Raw genomic sequence first — 20,753 nt, 5'->3', positions numbered from 1 at the left:
TCTCTATCTCTGCTCTTCTTGTCATCAAATGTGCCAGGACATATACAAATGTTATAAAGAAAATTTTGGACTAAATACCTTCATAGCATTTAAGAATAAACTAAAACTTTAAAAAGGCTTGACATAATTGAGATTTCTTCTTAAGATAAAACAATAAATATGGCTAATGTTATATACTTATTGCATTAAAAATCAGATTTTTAAGGACTAGATTTTAACACTATAAAATCATGTTTTATGATTTTTGAGAACAAAGCATATTTTGTCTATGTTTAGAAAAATAGTTTATGATAAATTACTAGTCAACTCACTATAACACATGGTTTGTGAATGCAGAAAATGAAGGAGATAATTTGATGCACACTAATTGTTCAGAAAAACAGAGGCCAGGTGGGGTGAATGTCAAGAATATAAGGCATCTCCCAAAATTAACCAATTTTTATTAGCCATCACTGAGCTAAGCTTAAACATGAAACCCATGAAAAATTAAAACTTTTTAAAGCCCCCAACTTAACACCGTTAGGTGCCTGGTTTCAGTCCCAAGAAAGTGCCACTATGAAGTCATGCACCGTGGAAAATGGAGGCCGTGATAAACGACCACGGCTCAGCTGCCGGGTCTCTCTGACCTGGAGGATTCGGCTGGCATCATAAAACACAAAGCGACAGATTAAGCAGTTTACCAACACCATAAAAATCTCAAGAATAAATTCCCTTTAATCAAAATCCTGTGTTGTAACTAGGCAGTCCCAAACCCAGAACCACATACATTTTCTTACAAGCCTGTGTCCAGGAGCAAGAGCTTCTACTTCCCCCGTAACATCGAACACTTTTACAATTTACATGTCTTAAGAAAAATCCACAGCTCTGGCCGATGGTGCCAGAGAATTTATTTTCACTAGGAAGCGAATGACCCATAACTCATGAATGGCAGCACGTAGAGTGAGTTATGGCAGCTACTCTCCTGTGAGAGGAAATGGATTGGATTCTCCTTCTGCCCAATTGTATGTTTGGTTATTAGCACACCAGGCTCTTAATTATGTGTGGCTTTGCCTTTTTTCTCTTGTAAAATAAATTTGGATAAAGGAAACATCAGCTAGAAGCATGGGATGCTTAATTGGGGCTCTGAGATGCAGAGAGGGAATAAAAAGAGTTACCTTCTTACATGATTAAAATATAGGAGTCTTAAATGTAGTTCAAATATAGAATTGAAGTTGATTCGCTCCATAGTTATAATGCCCTGTGTTGATATTCTTCAAGAATGCTAAAAATCACTTTTTCTAAATTAAAAGTTGGCCATCTTTTAAGTTACACCCACAAGAAGATTAAAGAATTGTTTTTTCTATTATGTAGATTTCATTGCCTTATTATGCTAATGTTGACATAATTAAAGTAAATGTAACTAGTTGCTGCTTACATTGATAAGGAAATGTTAAAATGGTATTTTGATGGGTACAAACATGTTGGTTGTTTTTGTTTTTTTTTTGCTATCTTGTTTCTTGTTATAGTCAGTTGCTGAAACAAAACACCTAGATGTCTTTGTGCCTTCCAATGTTGGAATCTATAAAGCAATTTGATTTCTGTTGAGATTAGGATTCTGGTTATTGTGTGAAATTGTATTATTTAAAAATCAGTTGGTTCTGTTCTTCTTGAGGGAAAAGAAAAGAGTTCCAAATATGCTTCTACAATCTCCTTCCGGGAGAAATTTTCTACCTCAAAAATCAAGGAGAAATTTTCTATCTCAAAAATCAAGGACTCTTTCTGTAAACTGCAGAGAGCGGACAGAGCATTATCCTCAAGCTGGTGAACAGGATGGATTTTCTGCCTAAATGTCCCTTCTGCTCTCTACTTTGAATTATCAATAAAACGGCATGGCTTATCTCTGAAAATAACCTTGTTGACAAAACAAATATGAACTTAAACACTCTACCTCCATGCTTAAAATTTAAGAAGCCCCCAGTAAATGTCAGGGGGTGTCGATGTGTTTGCTGTGATACTTGGTTATTATTAGTGTTTAACTGCAGCTCCCCACCAGCGCCATGCTTCCAGCACCACCATAAATTTTAATGTGATCATGTGCTCTTCTCTTTTCATATCCAGTGAATTCTGTAAGATCATAATATTCTATATGAACCCTGGCTGAACCTTAGTGCGATATGCAGGAAGAACAAGATTTCTAGCAATGATAGTTGTTCATCATTTTATAGTTTGTTTTTTAAACTGGACACTGAGCAACATGGTTCCTTGAATAATATTACCCTGAACTAAATTCACTCATTCAATTAATCTTTATTGAGCCCCTACAGGATTCAGGGCATGGCCCAAAGTGCTAATGAGTACATTTATGGGATAGTAAAGAATACTGATTCTTAAGGAAACCTTTCTCCCCCCTTGGAAATCTGCCAGAGCTCATACATCATTTATAAAACCGGAAGCTGTCTCTGCAACCTTGGTGCCACTAAATGCCTTTCATTTTACAGAATACAAACAGAAGCACAGCCCTTTCTTATGTCTGGTATATGTCATTAATAAGAGAAATGTGTCTACATCTTTTGTTATTCGTGTGCTCGATGGGATATTTGTTCTACATACTCCTAAAGAGAATGTATAAAATTATCTTTGGTCTGTTTTGATTCCTATTTCAATTATAAGTAACAATAGGTACTGCCTATTATATTTATGAAAGGAATTCAAAGTTTGGTAAATTTTCACCATTTAAATATATATTTATTAATTTATATATTAATTTATGTTTATATATGAATATATAATTTATATATGTATTAATAAATATATATTAAATATAAAGATATATCTTTATGATAATGACACTTTCAATGTCCAGATGCATAGAACAAATTAGTAAGTCACTAACATGACTCTAGTGAGCTAAATATGTCCATCATTGTATACCAAATTGCCCATCCTACAAAATAGTTTAATTTCTAAAGAAATAAAACCACTCTATTACCTAGACATGAGCCCAGGTACTACAAAAAATGCAATTCTGAGTCAATAAGGTTATTTTCCCTGTGTGAAATAATTATAAGGTTAAAGATTAGGAAACTGGCACTGATATTTACAATTCACTTGCCCTGTTGTCCATGGTGCCAAAATTTGCTTGACATTGGCACACAACTACAAATCTTCCCATTCCCAGAAACAATGGGGTTAGGAGGAAAATGTACAATCACACATTCAAGGTCACATGAGAACGCTGCATTATCTATACTATCAGCATGGTGGGCCAGGAGCAGTCATAAAACAGTCCCATCCTGGTATGAGAGGCTTTTCAGACAGGCAGGCTTTGTTGGTGTCTCTTCTAAGAAAAACATTTATTTTTGCGGTGGGGTTTGTGTCTCATTCTCTTCTGTGCTTGAAGAAGAAAGACAGCACTTTCGAGGTTTTTTTTTTCTTCCCCCTTTTTTTTCTGATAACCGGGTAAACTTTGCCTTGGAGTGCCATCTAGAGGAAATTTCAGCTCATAAACTCCACTCTTGGCTTGTTGACCCAGGTTGTACGGTGTACAGTGAATTTTTTTTCCGATTAATAAAGATTTTTGGATCTATCTCATCACATGTAAATAGAATATGAGATATCTTGAATAGAAATAAAAGTGGCAATGAGTTCAAGCCAGTGAAAGACCCTAAAAGTCTTCAGAGCGCATGAAGCTTTAGCGCCTGCTCAGGGGAAGAGCTTGGGGATCATTTTTGCCTAGGCCGAGGTCATATCCAGAGATAAAAATTGATAAAAGAATCAAATATATTTTTTATCTACACAAAATAATCTTTGTTATCACCATACTTACTTTCTTAATTTAAAATTTTCTCCTTATCAGATTGTCCGTAGTCAAGTTGAAGAAGACACTTATGTTAGAGACAAAAGTTGACATTTTCAACATGTTATAGTGCTTTGTCAATTTCAGCAGAATGCAATGAGCAGAAAGCGATAACTTCCCAGATACATAAGCTATATAAGTCAATGTAAGGGAGAAAAATAATATTTACTAACATATTCTTTCTGAAGCGTGTTTTGGTTTTTGTTATTTTTTCACAATCCTCCCCACAATCCTTAGAAAAAATTAACGGCTATGATTTCTATTTTTGTAGTAGCATAAATAGAAAGCACAAACCAATACCTTTGCCAACAGTGACACTCTTCAAGTTTGCTGACCAGATATAAAACTAACCACACCCTAAAATAGTCTGGAGGTCGGAAGTGTCCCCATTGTGATGTCACAGCCTGAAAGCTCTACTTTCTTCAATTAAAAATATCAAGATGTCCGTACCATGAAAATATTCACTGATGAAAGCTGAGCATGCTTCCTTCTACTCATAAGGGCCCATCCAACCCTGCCACCCTTGCCAGACTCCCACTTCCAAGATATTTTAAAGCTTGTCACAAAAGTCCTTCGGTCTTTGACACCTCTAACTCACAATGCCATGGCCATTCCTATTTCTTTTGCTGAACAAGATTTCTGTTTACTTATTTTGGCAATTCCACAAACCCGTAGGCTCTCTAAAACAATCCGTTAGTAAGCTAAGGCCTCTGTGAGCCAGGTAAATGAACTCTACATACTGAAATTGTTTATTGTCTACTGAGATCTGACAATGAAAAACAAAATGAAGGTGTTTTTGTGTTCAAGCAAAGTTGGAAGTTGAGCAATTGAGCCTCATGGTTCAAAGTATCTTCCTTCCACAAAGGACTGGATGTCTGCTTGATAGTAGCACAGCAAGAGAACGGGGCCAGTCTAGTTTCCCAGGCCAGTTATCCTGATCCTTAAGCAGAGGCGGACTCAAAACACGAGTCCTGAGCAGAAAATGAAGACATTCTGGTCCCATTTTCTTATGCCATGTGCACACTCGAATCCAAGCCAGTCCAGTGCATTTTGCTGAAAACCCACCATGCGCATGACAGAGTGCAAAGCACAAGTATGGCCCTCAAGAAAGAGGTGTTGAGTAAATCAGTGAATGCTGTTAAAAGCAAAAAATGCTTCTCTTAGCTGGGAGTGGTGGTGCATGCTTGTAATTCTTGCGCTTGGGAGGCAGAAACAGGAGGATCGCGCAGGTTCGTAGTCAGCCTCGCTGGCTTAAGAGACCCTGTTTCCAAATAAATAAAAAATATAAAATAGATCTGGGAGTGTAACCCGGAGGTAGAAGGGCTTCCAGGAACCCCAGTACCACACACACACAAAAGGCTTCTCTTCCCTTAAACAGTTTATCCTATAGGCGGATGAGAGTTTGATAACTTAAAATGCACAGTAGAAAGATAGATGTGTTGTACTAGATATGGTGTGGAGACAGAAGTAATTATTGATGCTTTGGGAGAAAGGGGAAAAAGTTTGTAGAAAAACTGGCATTAGATCGATGCCTTAAAGGATGAGTAAAATTTTAATAGGCAGACAGCGGGGTGAAGATTTTCATGAAGAAGCAGAATAGTCTTTGTTCATTTAGACTCCCCTAACACACACACACACACACACACATACACACACACACATATTTATAAGTTTTTACTTGGATTTCCAGGTTTTGAAATTCTAGGTTTGTGTGTAGATTTTAACCTGGGTACAAAAATATAAGGTTTGTGTCTTCATGTTGTCAGAATCCAAAACTCAACACTCTTTTTTATATAAGTATAGTTATACACACTCACACACATGTGTATACATATCATATATACATTGTTATGAGGCTAGAGAAACAAGCATATTTAAGCCAGAAAAAAACTTTCCTTGATGAGAACGTAACAATATAAGTGGAAATAAAACCAAAACAAGCCTTAGTTTTTGCCAAACAATGGAGCTAAATAGGCAATCTTGTTTCACTCTTTGCCTTTCACTCCAAGGCTGGCCCCTGGCCTGCTTCCCCAGCTATCTCCATAAAACAGACCTGCCAGGGTCACTGGGTTAAAGCCCAGGGCCAGAGATTTTAAGCCTAGTGAGCGTCTAAACCCTGAAAGCTTCCACTTAAGTAAGCATTTGCTCAGAATCTCCAGATCCCTGTGGGTAATGTTCACACCTCCTCACTGTGGCTTTCCAGCAGCCTAGGAAGCTCTTTGTTCTATTTCTCATCTCCATTTCCTCTGCCAAAAGATCACTGTGAAATTCAAGGGTTTCTTTCATTAAAGCACCTGTTTTCTAAGCAAGAACAATGAGAAAGAGGCCCTCTTCCTCATTCCAAAGCAATGCCTGCCTCACCGTGCCAATGACTTCACAGCTTGAAAGCTCAGAAATCATGGTCAAATATATACTCCCATAGCCAGAGCAGGTAAGGTCTGCCATAAAACAGCCACACGGTAGTGTTTTAGAGGAACAGGAAGGTAAAGGAGCAGGCTGGTTGGTTGGTCCACATGGGTGGGAGGTGACCCTCCACCATCACTGAACACACTTACTGTGAGCATTGCAAACATCAGCTGGCACACGTTGAAGGCGTGTCTCCAGTTGTGGTACAGAACCATTCGATAGTTTTTCCTCACTGTCAAAAGCCACCTGCACAGTGTCTGAAATGGGAGGGGAGAGGTCGTGTCAGGCAGTTTTATGTGTCTCCAGTGTCTTTGATGGCCCCACGGTCAAAGCCCTTCCGCAGCCCCACCCCCATCTGGTGCTCCCACGAAGCATGCAGGGCCAGGATCATCACCCCTGCTTTGGGACACCTGTGGTTCCCAGTGGCTAATACATTGTCCCAAGTGCACTCCTTGGGTCACTCTGGACAGGACATCTTACCTCGTAGTCGATTTTAAATTTCTGCACCATCCCCAGCTCCATGAACATGCGGAGAGCAGCCGCGATCATGGCATCTACATCGAGGGAAAAGTCATCAAAATGAATGTCGTCGATGGCCAATTCTGACACCAGAGGGATGTTGGCTGCCTGAAAAAAGCAGGAGACATAAGTCAAGCCAAGTTCACCAGCTTTCCCAAACCCTGCATCCCGCTCTCCTCCCCTGCTTATCAGAAGTGCCACATAAATCAGGCTTGACCCACACTTACTCCCTGATACAGCTAAACTCTGAGCTGTAAATGTCTTTTGTTTCCGAACTGCAAATGCCCCAAGCAAATGAAGGGGGAGGGGAGCTAATTGAAAGATAAAATATACATGCTGGATCTAATCTGTAGAATTTAGAATACAGAACTGTCTAGTTTACTGAAACCACGGTCCTACAATACACTCTGATGCATACTACAGAGCACTAAATGCAGGAAACATCTGGGCGGCCAGCAGCTGTGAATTTTAATTGCTTCTGTTCAGGAGAAGGAGATGGGAATATACCATGTTGTCTTGTGTCTTGTAGCCTTACATCCAGAAGCATGCACATGCTCTTTGTTACACACAATTCTGTATATTCAGGACAGAAAGGACCAGACAGCACATCCCTGGTATGACAAATGTCTTAATAAAATAGGGGTGTTTGGCTGGTTAGCATAAGTCTATGTTTCATCAAAGGGGTGAATTTTGTTTAGCTTCATTCTATAAAAACATCACAAGATAATTATGTTACTGGTCATACATATTCAGGGTTTCCAAAACCCTCCTGTTAGGTAGCTGTCAACCAACTGCCTCACATAGACCTACAGGGGAAGAAGATAATCTTTGGAAATCATTTCTGTGCTGATTTCATTGGGTTTACTGTTTCCTTTGGGCCACCCTTGGTAAGGGAGTCATTTTTATATTTTTAGGCTATCAGAGACCATTCTGTATTCATATTCCTTGTCTATTCACTGGGTATAAATTACCCTGGGAGTAATTTATGCCCTGGAACTACTTTGTCTGAGCAATTAAATCCAACCCTGACCACTCTCAGCATTCCAGAAACTACATAATCAATCCTTCATTTCAAAGTCTATGCTTCCTCATAGGAGTTTACATCTCTAAGCTAAAATCCGAACACTGGTTATACTCCATAATACAAGAGAGCAGTGAATATATAAATGTAAGGACAATTAACCTATTCTGAAGACTGTTTATTTTCATTAAAAATTTATCCTCTTATCCTTCAGTAAATCATTTTAATATGTTAACACATTAATATGCTTAATATGTTAACATGTAGCCTCTAGCTCCTGGAATTAAAAAGGCTTGTGAAATTCAAATATAGTAGTAAAAATCCTCTTTATGTGTATGTGTCTTTGCATGGTGCTCCTGACCTCATGCAAGCACACTTAATTACTTTAAACTATTTTTAATCAAAGTTATAAATGCATGTAGTTTTAAAAGCAAACTAGGTCTATGAAGCCCCCCTCCCACAGTAGTAGAACACTCCTGATACCAGAATTTTCCCTTACACAGAGGCAACAACTTTCAAAAATCATCTAGATGATATTTTTTATATTTAGAAGATAAAGGTGCTTACAATTTTATTTTCTGATTGTTTTGTGTTATAAGCATTATCTATTCACTTCTCACTTTTGAAGATGAAGGCTAAGCTGCTTACAGTACATCTTCAACCTCTGCTGCCTCGCGTATCAATCTTTCTCATTCCCCCAATACATACACTTGAAGATGAGATAGTCAGCATTTATATTAGTATGACTGTAAACAAGATATTCATACTAGATCATGTGATATAGCACACATTCCATTCACCCATGGGTGGTTTATTCTTGTTCTCAGTCAACTATCTTCAGTAAATTATTTTAACATATCGGAGGCTTTCCAAATTGTAGAGATTTTCCTGAGATGCCTGACCTTTGTCTTCCTGCTTCTGTTCCAGAATGAGGCTCAAAAAGCTTTCCCTCCGGCTTCTGGGGGCTCCTCTGTAGGGGGATCTGCCTGACCTGTTTCTCTGGGAAGTGACCAAAGGTCAGTATCTTCGTGTCTTTGCTCTTTAGCTCCTAAGATTCCCTGGAGGAGAACCTTCTGGCTGCAGACTAATGCGGGAGGGGCTGGGAAGCCTTGGCATGGGTCTGTAACTGCTCATAACGTTCCGTTTTTAGCCTGCACGTCTGCCCCCCTCTGCAGCGATGACTCTCGAATGCAGAGACCTGCAGTGACACCAGCTCAGAGGCGAGCTTCCGGTCTTTATGAAGGGAGAAGCGAGACAAAGGATCTGGGATCTAACTGCTTCTTAGGCTCTGTTTTCCTCCTGTGGCCCCTTTATCCCACCTACCAATGTGCTTAAGCCAGTTCCCGAGTGTGCGTGCGTGCGTGCAGGGGCCTGTGGCACAGACCTGCTTGCCTCTCATTTTTCCCATTGCCAGCTTAGTTTGTTTTTCTTGGATTTGCTAAATTGCCTAATATCCATCCACTTGCTTTCCAGCTTCCAAACTGTCATCGTCAAGTCCTTTCTCTGGCTTTGCACATTTATGTCCTTAAAAGAAAAATCCTCTGATTGCTGTTTTAGTAAGGATTAGGGAGCGAACAAAAGAAACTGAGTGTGTTTAACCTATCTTTTTCCAAAAATCACTGAAATTATTTTTGTTAAGTAATAGCGTAAGTGGTCAGCCTGGAGAACCTAGAGGTGAGCCACCCTTTGATCTCTTATCTCTTTCTATGAGCATGGGCCTAGCTGCCCTGTGTGTTTCGTGTACTTTCTTGTACATGTTCATACTTATGGGAGATAAGAATCCATGGCAGATACCTTTTTTTTTTTCTGTACTTAAGATTGAACCCAGTGGCATTTGACCTTTAAAGCCACACCCTAGCCGGGCGTGGTGGCACACACTTGTAATCCACACGCTTGGGAGGCGGAGACAGGAGGATCGCACAGGTTCGAAGCCAGCCGTGCTGGATTAAGAGACCCTGTTTCCAAAAATAAAAAAGTATAAAATAGGTCTGGGAGTGTAGCCCAGAGGTAGAAGGGCTTCCAGGAACCCCAGTACCACCGCACACACACAAAAAAAGCCACACCCTAGCCCTTTTTATTTTCAGATAGGGTCTCACTAAGTTGCCAAGGCTGGCCTCAAATCTGTGATCCTCCTGTCTCAGCCTCCCCACCAAGTACTGGCATTATAGGCATGAGACACCAGGCCCAGCTGCCATGTTTATTTTCTTTTGGGAAGCTCCAGAACGATTCTACTATCCTCATACATTTCAGGGATTTGTATAGAGAGGGTGCCAGGTACCCAGAAAGATCTGTGCTTGTTGCAATTTGCTCACGTTAAAATTCACACTTAATCAAAACACCACTTAAGAGATAGAAGCCCTGTCCAGAAGGATACGAGTCTCTCTGGTCTTCAGTTCCAAGTTGGCACAGGAGGCCGAGCCCTCTTACGGTGTGTCACGGAGGAGCAGAAATCGTGATGAAGACAGTGTGGCCGCTCTCCAGGTGGCCCCTGCCTTGCAGGCTATTAATAGTGTGTTTCCTCATGCCATTATACATCCTCTACCCGTCTGAGGTACTAAATTCATTTAATTATCTTCAAAATTAAAGAATATAGGCATTTTTTCATTATGAAATGTTAATGGAAAGGAAATAAGAACATTAGGTTGAAAAATGCAGGATGACCTCTGGTTCACCAAGACCCAGCCTTACCGACCTTGTCTTTTTTCCCCTAATAGGTTGATTGATCCACAGTTAAATCATACCAGTCTATAGATCACCCTGACCCCTGCTATAAACCCTTGCTGGCACTTGTGGATGCAAAGTTCCGAGCCAGAATGCCCATTTTAGCTATTTTAAGAAGCATGGGTGTTTTCACCCCGTCACTGGAAGCAGGTTCTGGAGGATGAAGAGGAAAGTCCGTGTGTATTCTGACTGCAGAAGATTTTAGAACAGCTCCCATATCCAGATTTCCCTTCTGAGGAAGAGAGAATGGGACCACATCTTCTAAGCCTATAATTACTTAGCCATAGGATATTAACAAGACAAATCAAAGTCAATTTCTCAAAGTGTCAGTCTTCAACTTTTAAATATTTATAAGGTGCTATATCCCTAAATCAAAAAGGAGTGTCACAATCCAAAATAACTACTGAATTAATAGCCAGGAAATAACATTCAGATAAAAGAACCATTTACTTTACTGCTGCAATAAATGAAAACACAGAATTATGAGTCCTAAAGCTAATTTGAATAATGTTCAAGAAGTGGTTGGGAGTACCTGACATCCTCTGACCATTCCTCTTCTTTGTTTGGGTCTTAATAGTTAAGTGGTTATCAAAGGGAGTCATAAAACTGCCTCCTCTAAAATTGAAAAGGTAGCTTTACAAAGAGGCTGTAAAATGCTAAAAGACATTCTTGGATCCCCTGGCACATGAATATTACATCTTGTGATGGTCAGAAAATGGGAAGAAACAACAAAGAGAGTGATAGTTCAGCCCTCCCTTCCAATGTGAAGGAAGCTGGACCTGTTGCCATTCCGGCACACTCCTCTGGATTCGGAGGCTGATGGTGATGGGAGGCCCGGCTATGGCGATGTGGAAGGGACAGCAACGTTCTTTCTTTTGTTAACACTTTATAGAGTTAATTATGGGCCAGGTACTTCTTTAGCGCTTTATGATTACTAACTCTGAATCTATAAAATCCCATGTTACAATGAGACAGCAGAAATAAATGATAAAGTGTACAGGTTTGCATAGTATCATCAACAGAGACTAATTTGAACTCAGGGAATTTGATTCTAAAAAGACTGGCTCCCAACCACTATATTACCTCTGAAAATGGATTAATACTAGGCTAAGAGGCCCTAACTCCTACGTTACACAAACTAATTGTGTGTGCACTCTGGTAGTGTTTGGGATTTAGATGCAGATGACTAGTCTTTTGGCCCATTTTTTTTAAAATGATGAGCAATGTAGATCCACTTGGGGAAATCTCTAAGCTCAGCTGACTTTGGAATGAACTCTGGTTGTTAGTTCTGTATTGACGGGAGCTAAAGCAAAATCAACTGAATTCTCTCAAGACCATCCTGAAAAGATAACTTATCCTTTGCGAAGCAGGAGCATACTTCAGATAAATGGTGTTAGCCATGCAGTGATGTCACTAACACGTAGGATTTAAATTCTTTTAGTATTATTTTTTTGTAGTACTGGAAATGGAACCCAGGAGCATGCTACCTCCAAACTACACCCCTAGCCCTATATTTTATTACTTATTTTGAAACAGGGTCTCACTGAATTGCAAAGGGCCTCACTAACTAAGTAGCCGAGGTTGTCCACAAACCTCCTGTCTCAGCTTCCCAAATGCTGGGATTATAAGCATACGCCACCACATCCAGTTTTCCTCTAGTATTTTTTTTTTTTTTTTGGTGGTGGTACTGGGGTTCCTGGAAGCCCTTCTACCTCCAGGATACACTCCCAGACAAATTTTTTTTTTTATTTTTGGAAACAGGGTCTCTTACGCCAGCACGGCTGGCTTCGAACCTGCGCGATCCTCCTGTCTCTGCCTCCCAAGTGCAGGGATTACAAGCATGCGCCACCACGCCCGGCACTTCCTCTAGTATTTTTGAAAATTCATTTATTTAATTTACCATGTAGTTGTCTAGATCACTTCTCACAGCAGACAAGGGCTTTAATCCTACCTCTGATGCCCACTTGCCAATGAGTGACTGTGGGCAAGAGGCTGAAGTAAGCCTCAGATTGAGCATTCTTTGTGTAGACAATAATAAAACCACATTGCTGGGTCAAATGCCAAGAGGAACCAGGCCAGACAAGGAGAGGGAAGCAAAATTTTATTACAAAATCTGCCAGTAGATGGGCTGAGGCCAAGATGGCGCCAGTCCAGAAGGACAGAGTGGGAGTACTTTATACAGGGGAGGGGCTGCAAAGCCCTCAAAGATCTGCAAAGTGCATGAAGCTGGGTTTGTGAAACCAGAGGAGTCAGTTTCAGTGCTAGGTGGGTAAGGTCAGCTTGCACTGACCATGAGGTTATCTTTAGCACAGCACAGCCTCTGCACAGAAACAGATAAGAAAATGGCAAAAGGCAGCTGCCCCTTGGGATACAAAGTTGCTGCAACCCATCACTGGGACTGGGCTTTAGCATTATATTGTCCTAACACACATCACATGGCTCTTATAATACATAAAGAGCCTGGCTAAATGCTTGGAAATAGAAAATAGTATTTACTATTTACTGACTTATGATTATGGTTGCTTGTAATCTGTTGTTGTTTTGCTTATTGTTATATTTATACTGATATCAGGCCCAAAGAAGGATAGAATGGACATCAGAGATTTCAATGACTAGGCCCTGAGGAGTAAAACTCTGTCCTCTCTGCAAGAGAATGTTTAGTTTAATTAGTTTAATTTAATTAAATTATTTATTGTGGTACTGGAGATTACAAGTAGGGGTGCTTTGCCTCTGAACTATTCCTAATCCCTTTTATTTTGAAATAAGGTCTTGTTAAGTTATCATGAGCTGTTGGCCTTGAACCTGCGATCCTCCTGTTTCAGCATCCCTGGTACTGGGATTACAGATATGCACCACTATGCTCAGCAGGAGACATTTTAATTCAATTCATTACATAATGTACTTCATGGCTAACTCCATGGCAGACACTACACCATGTTCTCTGGATGCATTTGTAAAATCAAGTGGTCCCTGTGCCTGTGGCTGGTTGGAGGATGCAAGGAAATTCAAAGCTAATCGAGGTACATTGCAATTGAAGTGCAGTGATGGGGGAATACAGGACACCATTGGAACCTCTGGGAGAAAGGCTTTTTAGCATAGAGCTCCTGCCTTCATTCTAAATCTTCATTACAGCTTTATGAAGTCTATTTAAAATGTTAAAATGTCACCATGATAAAATATTTTTCAAGGTCATAAAACCTATACTAAAATCCAAGATAAGATGTGGACTCCATTCCTGAGGTGGTCATGATACATTCATTCAGAAAGAAGAGTGAACAGAATGGTGAAAAAATAGAAGTATAAAGTTCAGAGGCAATCAAAAAAGGGGGAGAGGGATATGAGAGGTCAAGAAACAGTGCAGAATCATCCTATGTGGGCATCAGAGGGTGAATCCAAGTTAAGTGGGTAAATAAGGCAAAACAGACCATCCCAGGCCAAGAAGGTCAGAGCAGAGTGGGGATCCAACTTCCCTTAAGATACCATGTGGCACAGACACAGAGGGACTCAGGCTCATAACAACTCTGCCCATTCCAGGTATTCAGGACTGGCCTTAATTGGCTTCGAACCTTTGTCTGCATTGCCAACTACACAACCTGAGCTCGTCTGGGAAAGAGTACTCAGTTTTGCCAACCTGCTGTTGGTGGCCTCAGACCACAGCCCGGGTTCCTGGCTAGCCTGTGTTCCTCTCAGGACTGGCTTCCCTTCACTGGATATGCGAGTCTGCTCCCATGACCCCTGGCAGTGGACCGTCCCTGTCCTCTAATCAGAACTCTCAGAACTTCTCTTTCTAAGCTCTGGTCACAATCCTAGCTGTAGCAAATGTCAAATGTCTGTGCTGTTTTCATATCAAAAAGCACGTGTCTCTTTTGTTTCTTTTCCTCTTTGTACTCAATACACCCTTTCTCTCCTCTTCTGGGAGAATTGGAAGATTGGCAGCCTTCTGTGTCCTCCAAGGAAAAGGAACTTGTTTGTGTTTGAGTGGGGTCCTGAGATTATGGGTCACAAGGACTGGTTTTGAAAGAAGTAGAGAAGAGATTGTACTGTAAGGATAGAAAGAAAGAAGTGCTCCTGGGGAGATTAAAAAAAAAGCGAGTAAAAATTTCTCCTTCACCAGATGCCAGGGGACAGGGCAAGAGAAGGTAGAAGGAGCCACTGGGGCAGGTGGCGGATCCCAATGCTTTATGTAGCAAGCAGATGAACATAGTAAAGTTCAAAAGCCACCAAGGCTTTATTTGAACTCCCATCAGCCAAGTGTTATTTGAATCAGGATCAGACTCCTACCTTTGCTCCAATAGACACCTCCCATTTTTTTGCACTCAGGGACTCAGCAGCTCCTCCTCTTGTCAGAGGCCAGGGAGGAATTCAGCACATCAGTGTCCAGCACCTCACCCACTGCTAACCCAATGGGAGTGATAGACTCTGGGCAATGCATCCCTGCTCAATCCCCAAACACACAGTACCTGAGGAAACCCATGACGTCAAGAAAGACAGTGGGGTCCTGGGTACCCAGAGGGATGCTAATGGGAGATCCCTGAACACCTGAACTTGGTGGGGAAGCAGAAGTCAACCAGCTCGAGACACTATGAGGGTCAGAGCAGTGGTCAATGACTTCCTTGCTCCGTCAGTAACACATGGTGTAATTATGCACTGAAGGTCTGGTCGGAAAGAGTAGAGATTATGTCTGTCATTTGTTATTACATTCTAAGTGTTCAGCATAGTCTTTGCTGTTGTGGGAAGAACTTGACACCCAGAAGAAATTCATTAACTATTTATCGATTGAGTGAATGAAGGCTTTGTGATCCCGCTAAAGGTTCGCTTACAAGTTCTCCCCAGGCCAGGCCATAGTATCCTCTGGTGAAGTTGAAGTTTTGCCAACATTTTTTGCCCACTAGCTTGGTGAATATCTTATACTTAAAAGCATTCACGTGTGCAGAAATAAACAAAAATCTGGCAAAATAGTGTTATAGTTTGAATCTGGAATGTCCCTCAAAGGCTTGTGTATTGAGAACTTGGTTCCCAGTGGAGGCGCTACCCAGAAGCAGGTAAAACTTTAGGACATGGGGTCTAGTTCAAAGAAGTGGGTAACTGGGGCCTGCCTTTGAGCAGTTTATTACCTCTATATTCTTCCAACACACTGTGTGGCCTCACTACAGGCCCCAAAACAATGAGCCACATAGTCTTCTAATTTTGGAGTGACTTCAATGCTCTCTTGTTTCGACATCACTATCTTCAGAGGGTTCCTGGCCCCATGGCCCTAGACTGGGGATTCATGGCTTGGAGTGTTAGACTGCTTTGTCTCTCCAGGAAGAGGTGGTGAAGTTGTCATGAAATTCTTATAATGTTCTTCTTCCCAGGGCTTAACAGAGTGAAGACTGTGGCTATTCACAGGTAGCCAAGATTTTGCTACTTGCATTAGATTTTAAAGTTTAGCAGTAAGAGAGATTAATTCCCTAAAGCAGGTGTTCCAGTCCAGCAGAGTCCTAGCCTCAGAAATGGCTGCCTTTGGTTTTAGCCATGCCAGGACACTTGCCCTGCTCACATGCTTGGTGAGACCTTAGTGGCTCAGCTGCAACCTCGCCCTTGGGTCTGGCTTGAGTCCTTGCTCACCCTCTTTGCTGCAGCCTCAGCGAGTAGGAAGCACTGCTGCCAGGGCTTCTTCCATGCCCCCAGGTGCTTGATAGATAGTACACATGGCATATAGGCATGAGATGACAATTCCAAGATATCTTCAGTGATTAACAGTAAAGAAGGAGAAAGAAGGCAACAGAACTTGTGTATCAGCTAAAGATGGAACTGTCTAGAAACATCATCCCTAGGATGGACCAGGTTTTGGAAAGCTAGAAAAGGGACCAGGTGGCTAGCTCAGCACCTTACTAATAATCATCTAAGACTAGCAAACACCATACTTCCTTATTTCCATGGCTTTAAAGGTTAGGTTTATCAAAGTATCAGTAAGGCTTCATAGGAGCAAGCAAACACTAACACTGAACCTAGCACCTAACCCCACAGGACAGCAAAGGACATAGAGTCAGTGGCCTGGAGAATGGTAGAGGGCAGTGTGGAGAGCATGGGGACTGGAGGCTCCACTTCCCCTCTTTATGGTCTGGGTCAACATCAATTTGCCCTGCGTGTACTGGGATGCTGGGTCCCCATACCCCTGTCTCACATCCCAGCATGGACATCGCCAGGGAGCAGCAAAGCCTGAACCTTGGCATTATAATTGGTAGCTAACAACAACATGGGCCTCCCTGTGGCAGACAAGGACAGCGCAGAGGCACCTGCCAAGACATGGACTTGGTTTAGCTTTCCCACTCACGTTGTTGATCTAATCCCACATGTTCTCTCAACTGCAGCCCATATATTTTGGCCTGCTCATCAGGGTTACGAGTCCAATCTGTCACCAGGGACACATGAGGCCGCTCACCAGCCATCGCTTTCCAATGATCTGGCCAGAAGAAATATTTCACTACTGATGCTTTCAATATAAACAATTCCCAGCATGGGTATCACAATGTGCAGTAGTGCCTCTCTGTCACTTCTGAAACTAAACATCTCTGTGGTTGCTTCAGCATGCAACTGGGCACCTTCTTAGAGAAAAACACACTCTACTTTCCACATGTTTTTCATGGTTCCTCTATGTAGCAAGATAAATAAGAATTTATATACTTTTACTTATAGATCCAGTAAATATTTATATTGGTTTATGTCATAAAAGTATATGAAGCATCATAAGAAAGGTTTCTACTCTTAAGACTGAATGAAACAATCACTTGCAGTGAAGAAGCAATCTATCAATGAGGCAAAGAGGGGTGTGGGGCCGGATCTCTGGACTGCAATCCTGTCTTGAATTTTACTTGGATTTATTCTTGACCAGATAGAAGTGTTCCTGAACATGCGTGCACACACACACATGTATATTCATGTACACAATGGTATGTACACACTTTATTTTTAATCTGCTGTTTGACTTCTATCACATATTTTTTAGTCCATTCTGAATTCTTCTGCACTAATGATTTTTTTTTTTTTTTTTTTTTGGTGGTACAGGGGGTGGAACCCAGAGGCTTTCTACCTCCGGGCTATACTCCCAGACCTTTTTTAAATATTTTATTTGGAAACAGGGTCTCACTAAGTTGCTGATAGCCTCACTAAGTAGCTGAGGCTGGCTTCCAACCCGTGCGATCCTCCTGTCTCAGCCTCCCAAGCGCAGGGATTACAAGCGTGCGCCACCACGCCCGGCTCTGACTAATGATTTAATTTTGCCTGAACTGTATTGTTGGTGATCAATGTTAGTATTTTACTTAAGCTGAATATGGTAGATATGGCAAAGATATATTGGAAATGAAATTATTTAAAAATTGATGTAATGGTCAGTAAAATATTCATAATTTTAACAATACTAATAACTTTAAGAAATTAAGAGCTTAACCATTTTTAGACAGGTTGGCTCTTTCTGTTCATGGTGGAAAGAATTATCATTAGAAGAAAAGTTTTTCCTATCATGGTGCATTTATTGAGACATACTGTGTTGTAAGCATTGTGCTACATGCTTTATAGTACCTCAATTCATTTTTTACCAATCTTATGGGTAAAACTCTATTATTCAATCCCTTTCCCCAGCATAGATGAGGAACTATTCCTCATAATTGAGAAACTCAATTTCAATCCCTTTCCCCAGCATAGATGAGGAAACTGAAGTTAAAAAGATAAGTACTTTGCCCAAGATGATAAAACTGAAAACTGCTAGTACTAGAATTCAAACCCAATAAATCTGCCCCCACCCCCTGTGTCTCTAACCACTGCCCTGTGTTCTCCACATAATCATTCAAATGTTTCTTACTTATATTGGCTGTGGTGTTGCTATGGTGTTATTGCTTTCAGAGATTCTCTTCTATGCCACTTGAAAAAAATTTGTTTTCCTTGTCTTTGTATGTTTCTCATTATTTATAAGTTACATGAGGAAAATATTAAAATTCTCAAATGTTAGCAAATATTGCAGCCTAATATTTTTTTCACTGCTAGTACTTAATAAATGTGGGTTGGCGGCATGCCAAGTGGTAACCTCTGGAGTCAAGCATATGTGCATCTGAATTTGAGTAAGCCACTTGCTAAAGCTATGGCCTTCGGCATCTCCCTTCTCTGAAAAAGGAACAGAGCAATAATTATCTCTCGTAGTCATTAAAAAGGTACAGTGAGACAAAATACCAGGCAGAGTGCCAGGCTCATAGTGGCCCTTAGTCCACAACTATATATTAATTCACTAGGGTTGTATTGATAAAATACCACAGATTGTGTGGCTTATACAATAGAAATATATTTTCTCAAAGGTCTGGAGGCTGAAAGCACAAAAGCAAGGTGTTAGCAGGTCTTGTTTCCCTGGGACCTCTCCCTTTGGCCTATAGATGGTTTCTTCCTGTGTCTTCACATGGTTTTGGGGTATGCTCATCTCTTGGGTGTCTTTTCCTCTTCTTTTAAGGATCAGTCATATTGAAATAGGGACCACACACATGACCTTCTTTAGCCTTAATAACCTCGTTAAAAATACCTAACTCCGCCGGGCGTGGTGGCGCACACTTGTAATCCCCACGCTTGGGAGGCTGAGACAGGAGGATGGCACGGGTTCGGAGCCAGCTTCAGCTACTTAGTGAGGCTCTCAGCAACTTAGTGAGACCCTGTTTCCAAATAAAATATTTAAAAAAAAGGTCTGGGAGTATAGCCCGGAGGTAGAAAGCCTCTGGTTTCCACCCCCAGTACCACCAAAAACAAAATAAAAAAAAAAAACTAACTCCAACACAGTCACACTCTAAGGTACTGGGTATTGGAACTTCAATTTCAATTGTGTTAGGACACAGTCTGTAACAAATGGTTATTATTATTGCAAATAAGCTGAATACTAAAATCTAGGAATTCCAAGTAAATGTTTTACATTGAATCCAAAGATAGTTGTCCCCTTAAAAAGTTTCCTGATTACAATCCTAATGCTTACTCTTCGTGGTACCTTAGAAAAGACAAATTCCAGTACTTGTGGGGGGGATGCTGAGACAGGAGAATCACAGGTTTGAGGACAGCCTCAACAACTTAGCAAGACCCTCAGCAATTTAGTGAGGCCTTTTTATCTTATTTATTTTAATATATTTTTATTGGTGCATTGTAGTCAAACATCTCAGTGGAATACAAGATTTGTGAGGATATACAAGCACACATCACCCAATTAGCCTTTATCCAATCCCCATCCCATTCCCTCTCCCTCCCTTGGTCCCATGCTTGATTTAGTGATTGATATATTTGTTTAAGTATATAATATGCTTTAAAGAGATTCCATCTTCCCCCCTCCCGTCCCCTCTGATAGGTCACATAATTGCTCTTCCATAGGGCCCTTTCTTCAACTAGATTTCCTCCTATTATCCATTTCTTCCTAGTTTTTGCATATTGAGGGGAACATTTAATTTTTTTTTTTTTTTTTTTTGTGGTACAGGGGTTCCTGGAAACCCTTCTACCTCCAGGCTACACTCCCAGGCCTATTTTTTTTAAATATTTTTTTTATTTGGAAACAGGGTCTCTTAAGCCAGTGCGGCTGACTTTGAACCTGAGCAATCCTCCTGTCTGCCTCCCAAGTGCGGGGATTACAAGCCTGTACCACCACGCCTGGCTTGATTTTTTATTTTCTGTGATATTTCCCTGTGGATGCCGCATTACAGGTTCAGATACTACTCACAAAGTCCCCAGCACAAGCCTCGCCTCACAGCAGGCTTCAATCCCTGCCTCCCTGGCCCCAGCACTGGCCTTGCCTTATGAAAGTCTCTTATCCCAGCCTTGCAGGCCCCGGTACTGGCCTCGCCATACGGCAGGCTCCAATCCTGTTCCTTGGAGGGCCCAACACTGGCCTTGCCTCATGGCAGGCTTTGATCCTGGCCTTGCTAGCCCTGGCACCAGCCTCACCGTACAGCAAGCTCCTATTCCAGCCTCGCTGGCCCCAGCACCGGCCTCACCGCATGGCAGGCTCTGATCCCAGCCTCACTGGCCCGGCACTGGCCTCACCACATGGCAGGCTCCAATCCTGGCCTCACTGGCTCCAGCACTGGCCTTGCCTTATGACAGGCTCTTATCCTGGCCTTGCTGGCCCCGGCACCAGCCTCCCTGCATTGCAGGTTCCAATCCCGGCCTTGGAGGCTCCAGCACCAGCCTCGCCTCATGGAAGGCTCTGATTCCGGCCTTGGAGGCCCCAGCACTGGCCTTGCCACATGGCAGGCT

The 20,753-nt window shown here is 41.5% G+C and overlaps 1 protein-coding gene across 1 annotated transcript in view; it reads right to left on the bottom strand.

The window, feature by feature from the left end:
• Nucleotides 1–20,753, bottom strand: part of PDE11A (phosphodiesterase 11A) — a gene marked incomplete at both ends in the record, with an annotated part of 418,278 nt that overhangs the window by 97,216 nt on the left and 300,309 nt on the right. The window contains 2 exons of the mRNA XM_080689375.1: nucleotides 6,391–6,498; nucleotides 6,722–6,868. Of these exons, the coding sequence (XP_080545501.1) occupies nucleotides 6,391–6,498; nucleotides 6,722–6,868 (255 nt within the window). The remainder of the gene's footprint in view (nucleotides 1–6,390; nucleotides 6,499–6,721; nucleotides 6,869–20,753) is intronic.

This window comes from Muscardinus avellanarius, assembly GCF_963383645.1.
Source record: "Muscardinus avellanarius genome assembly, chromosome: 2".
Classification (NCBI taxonomy): domain Eukaryota; kingdom Metazoa; phylum Chordata; class Mammalia; order Rodentia; family Gliridae; genus Muscardinus; species Muscardinus avellanarius.
The sequence above is the reverse complement of the archived record's forward strand: the minus strand, read 5'-3'. Positions and strand labels throughout refer to the sequence as shown.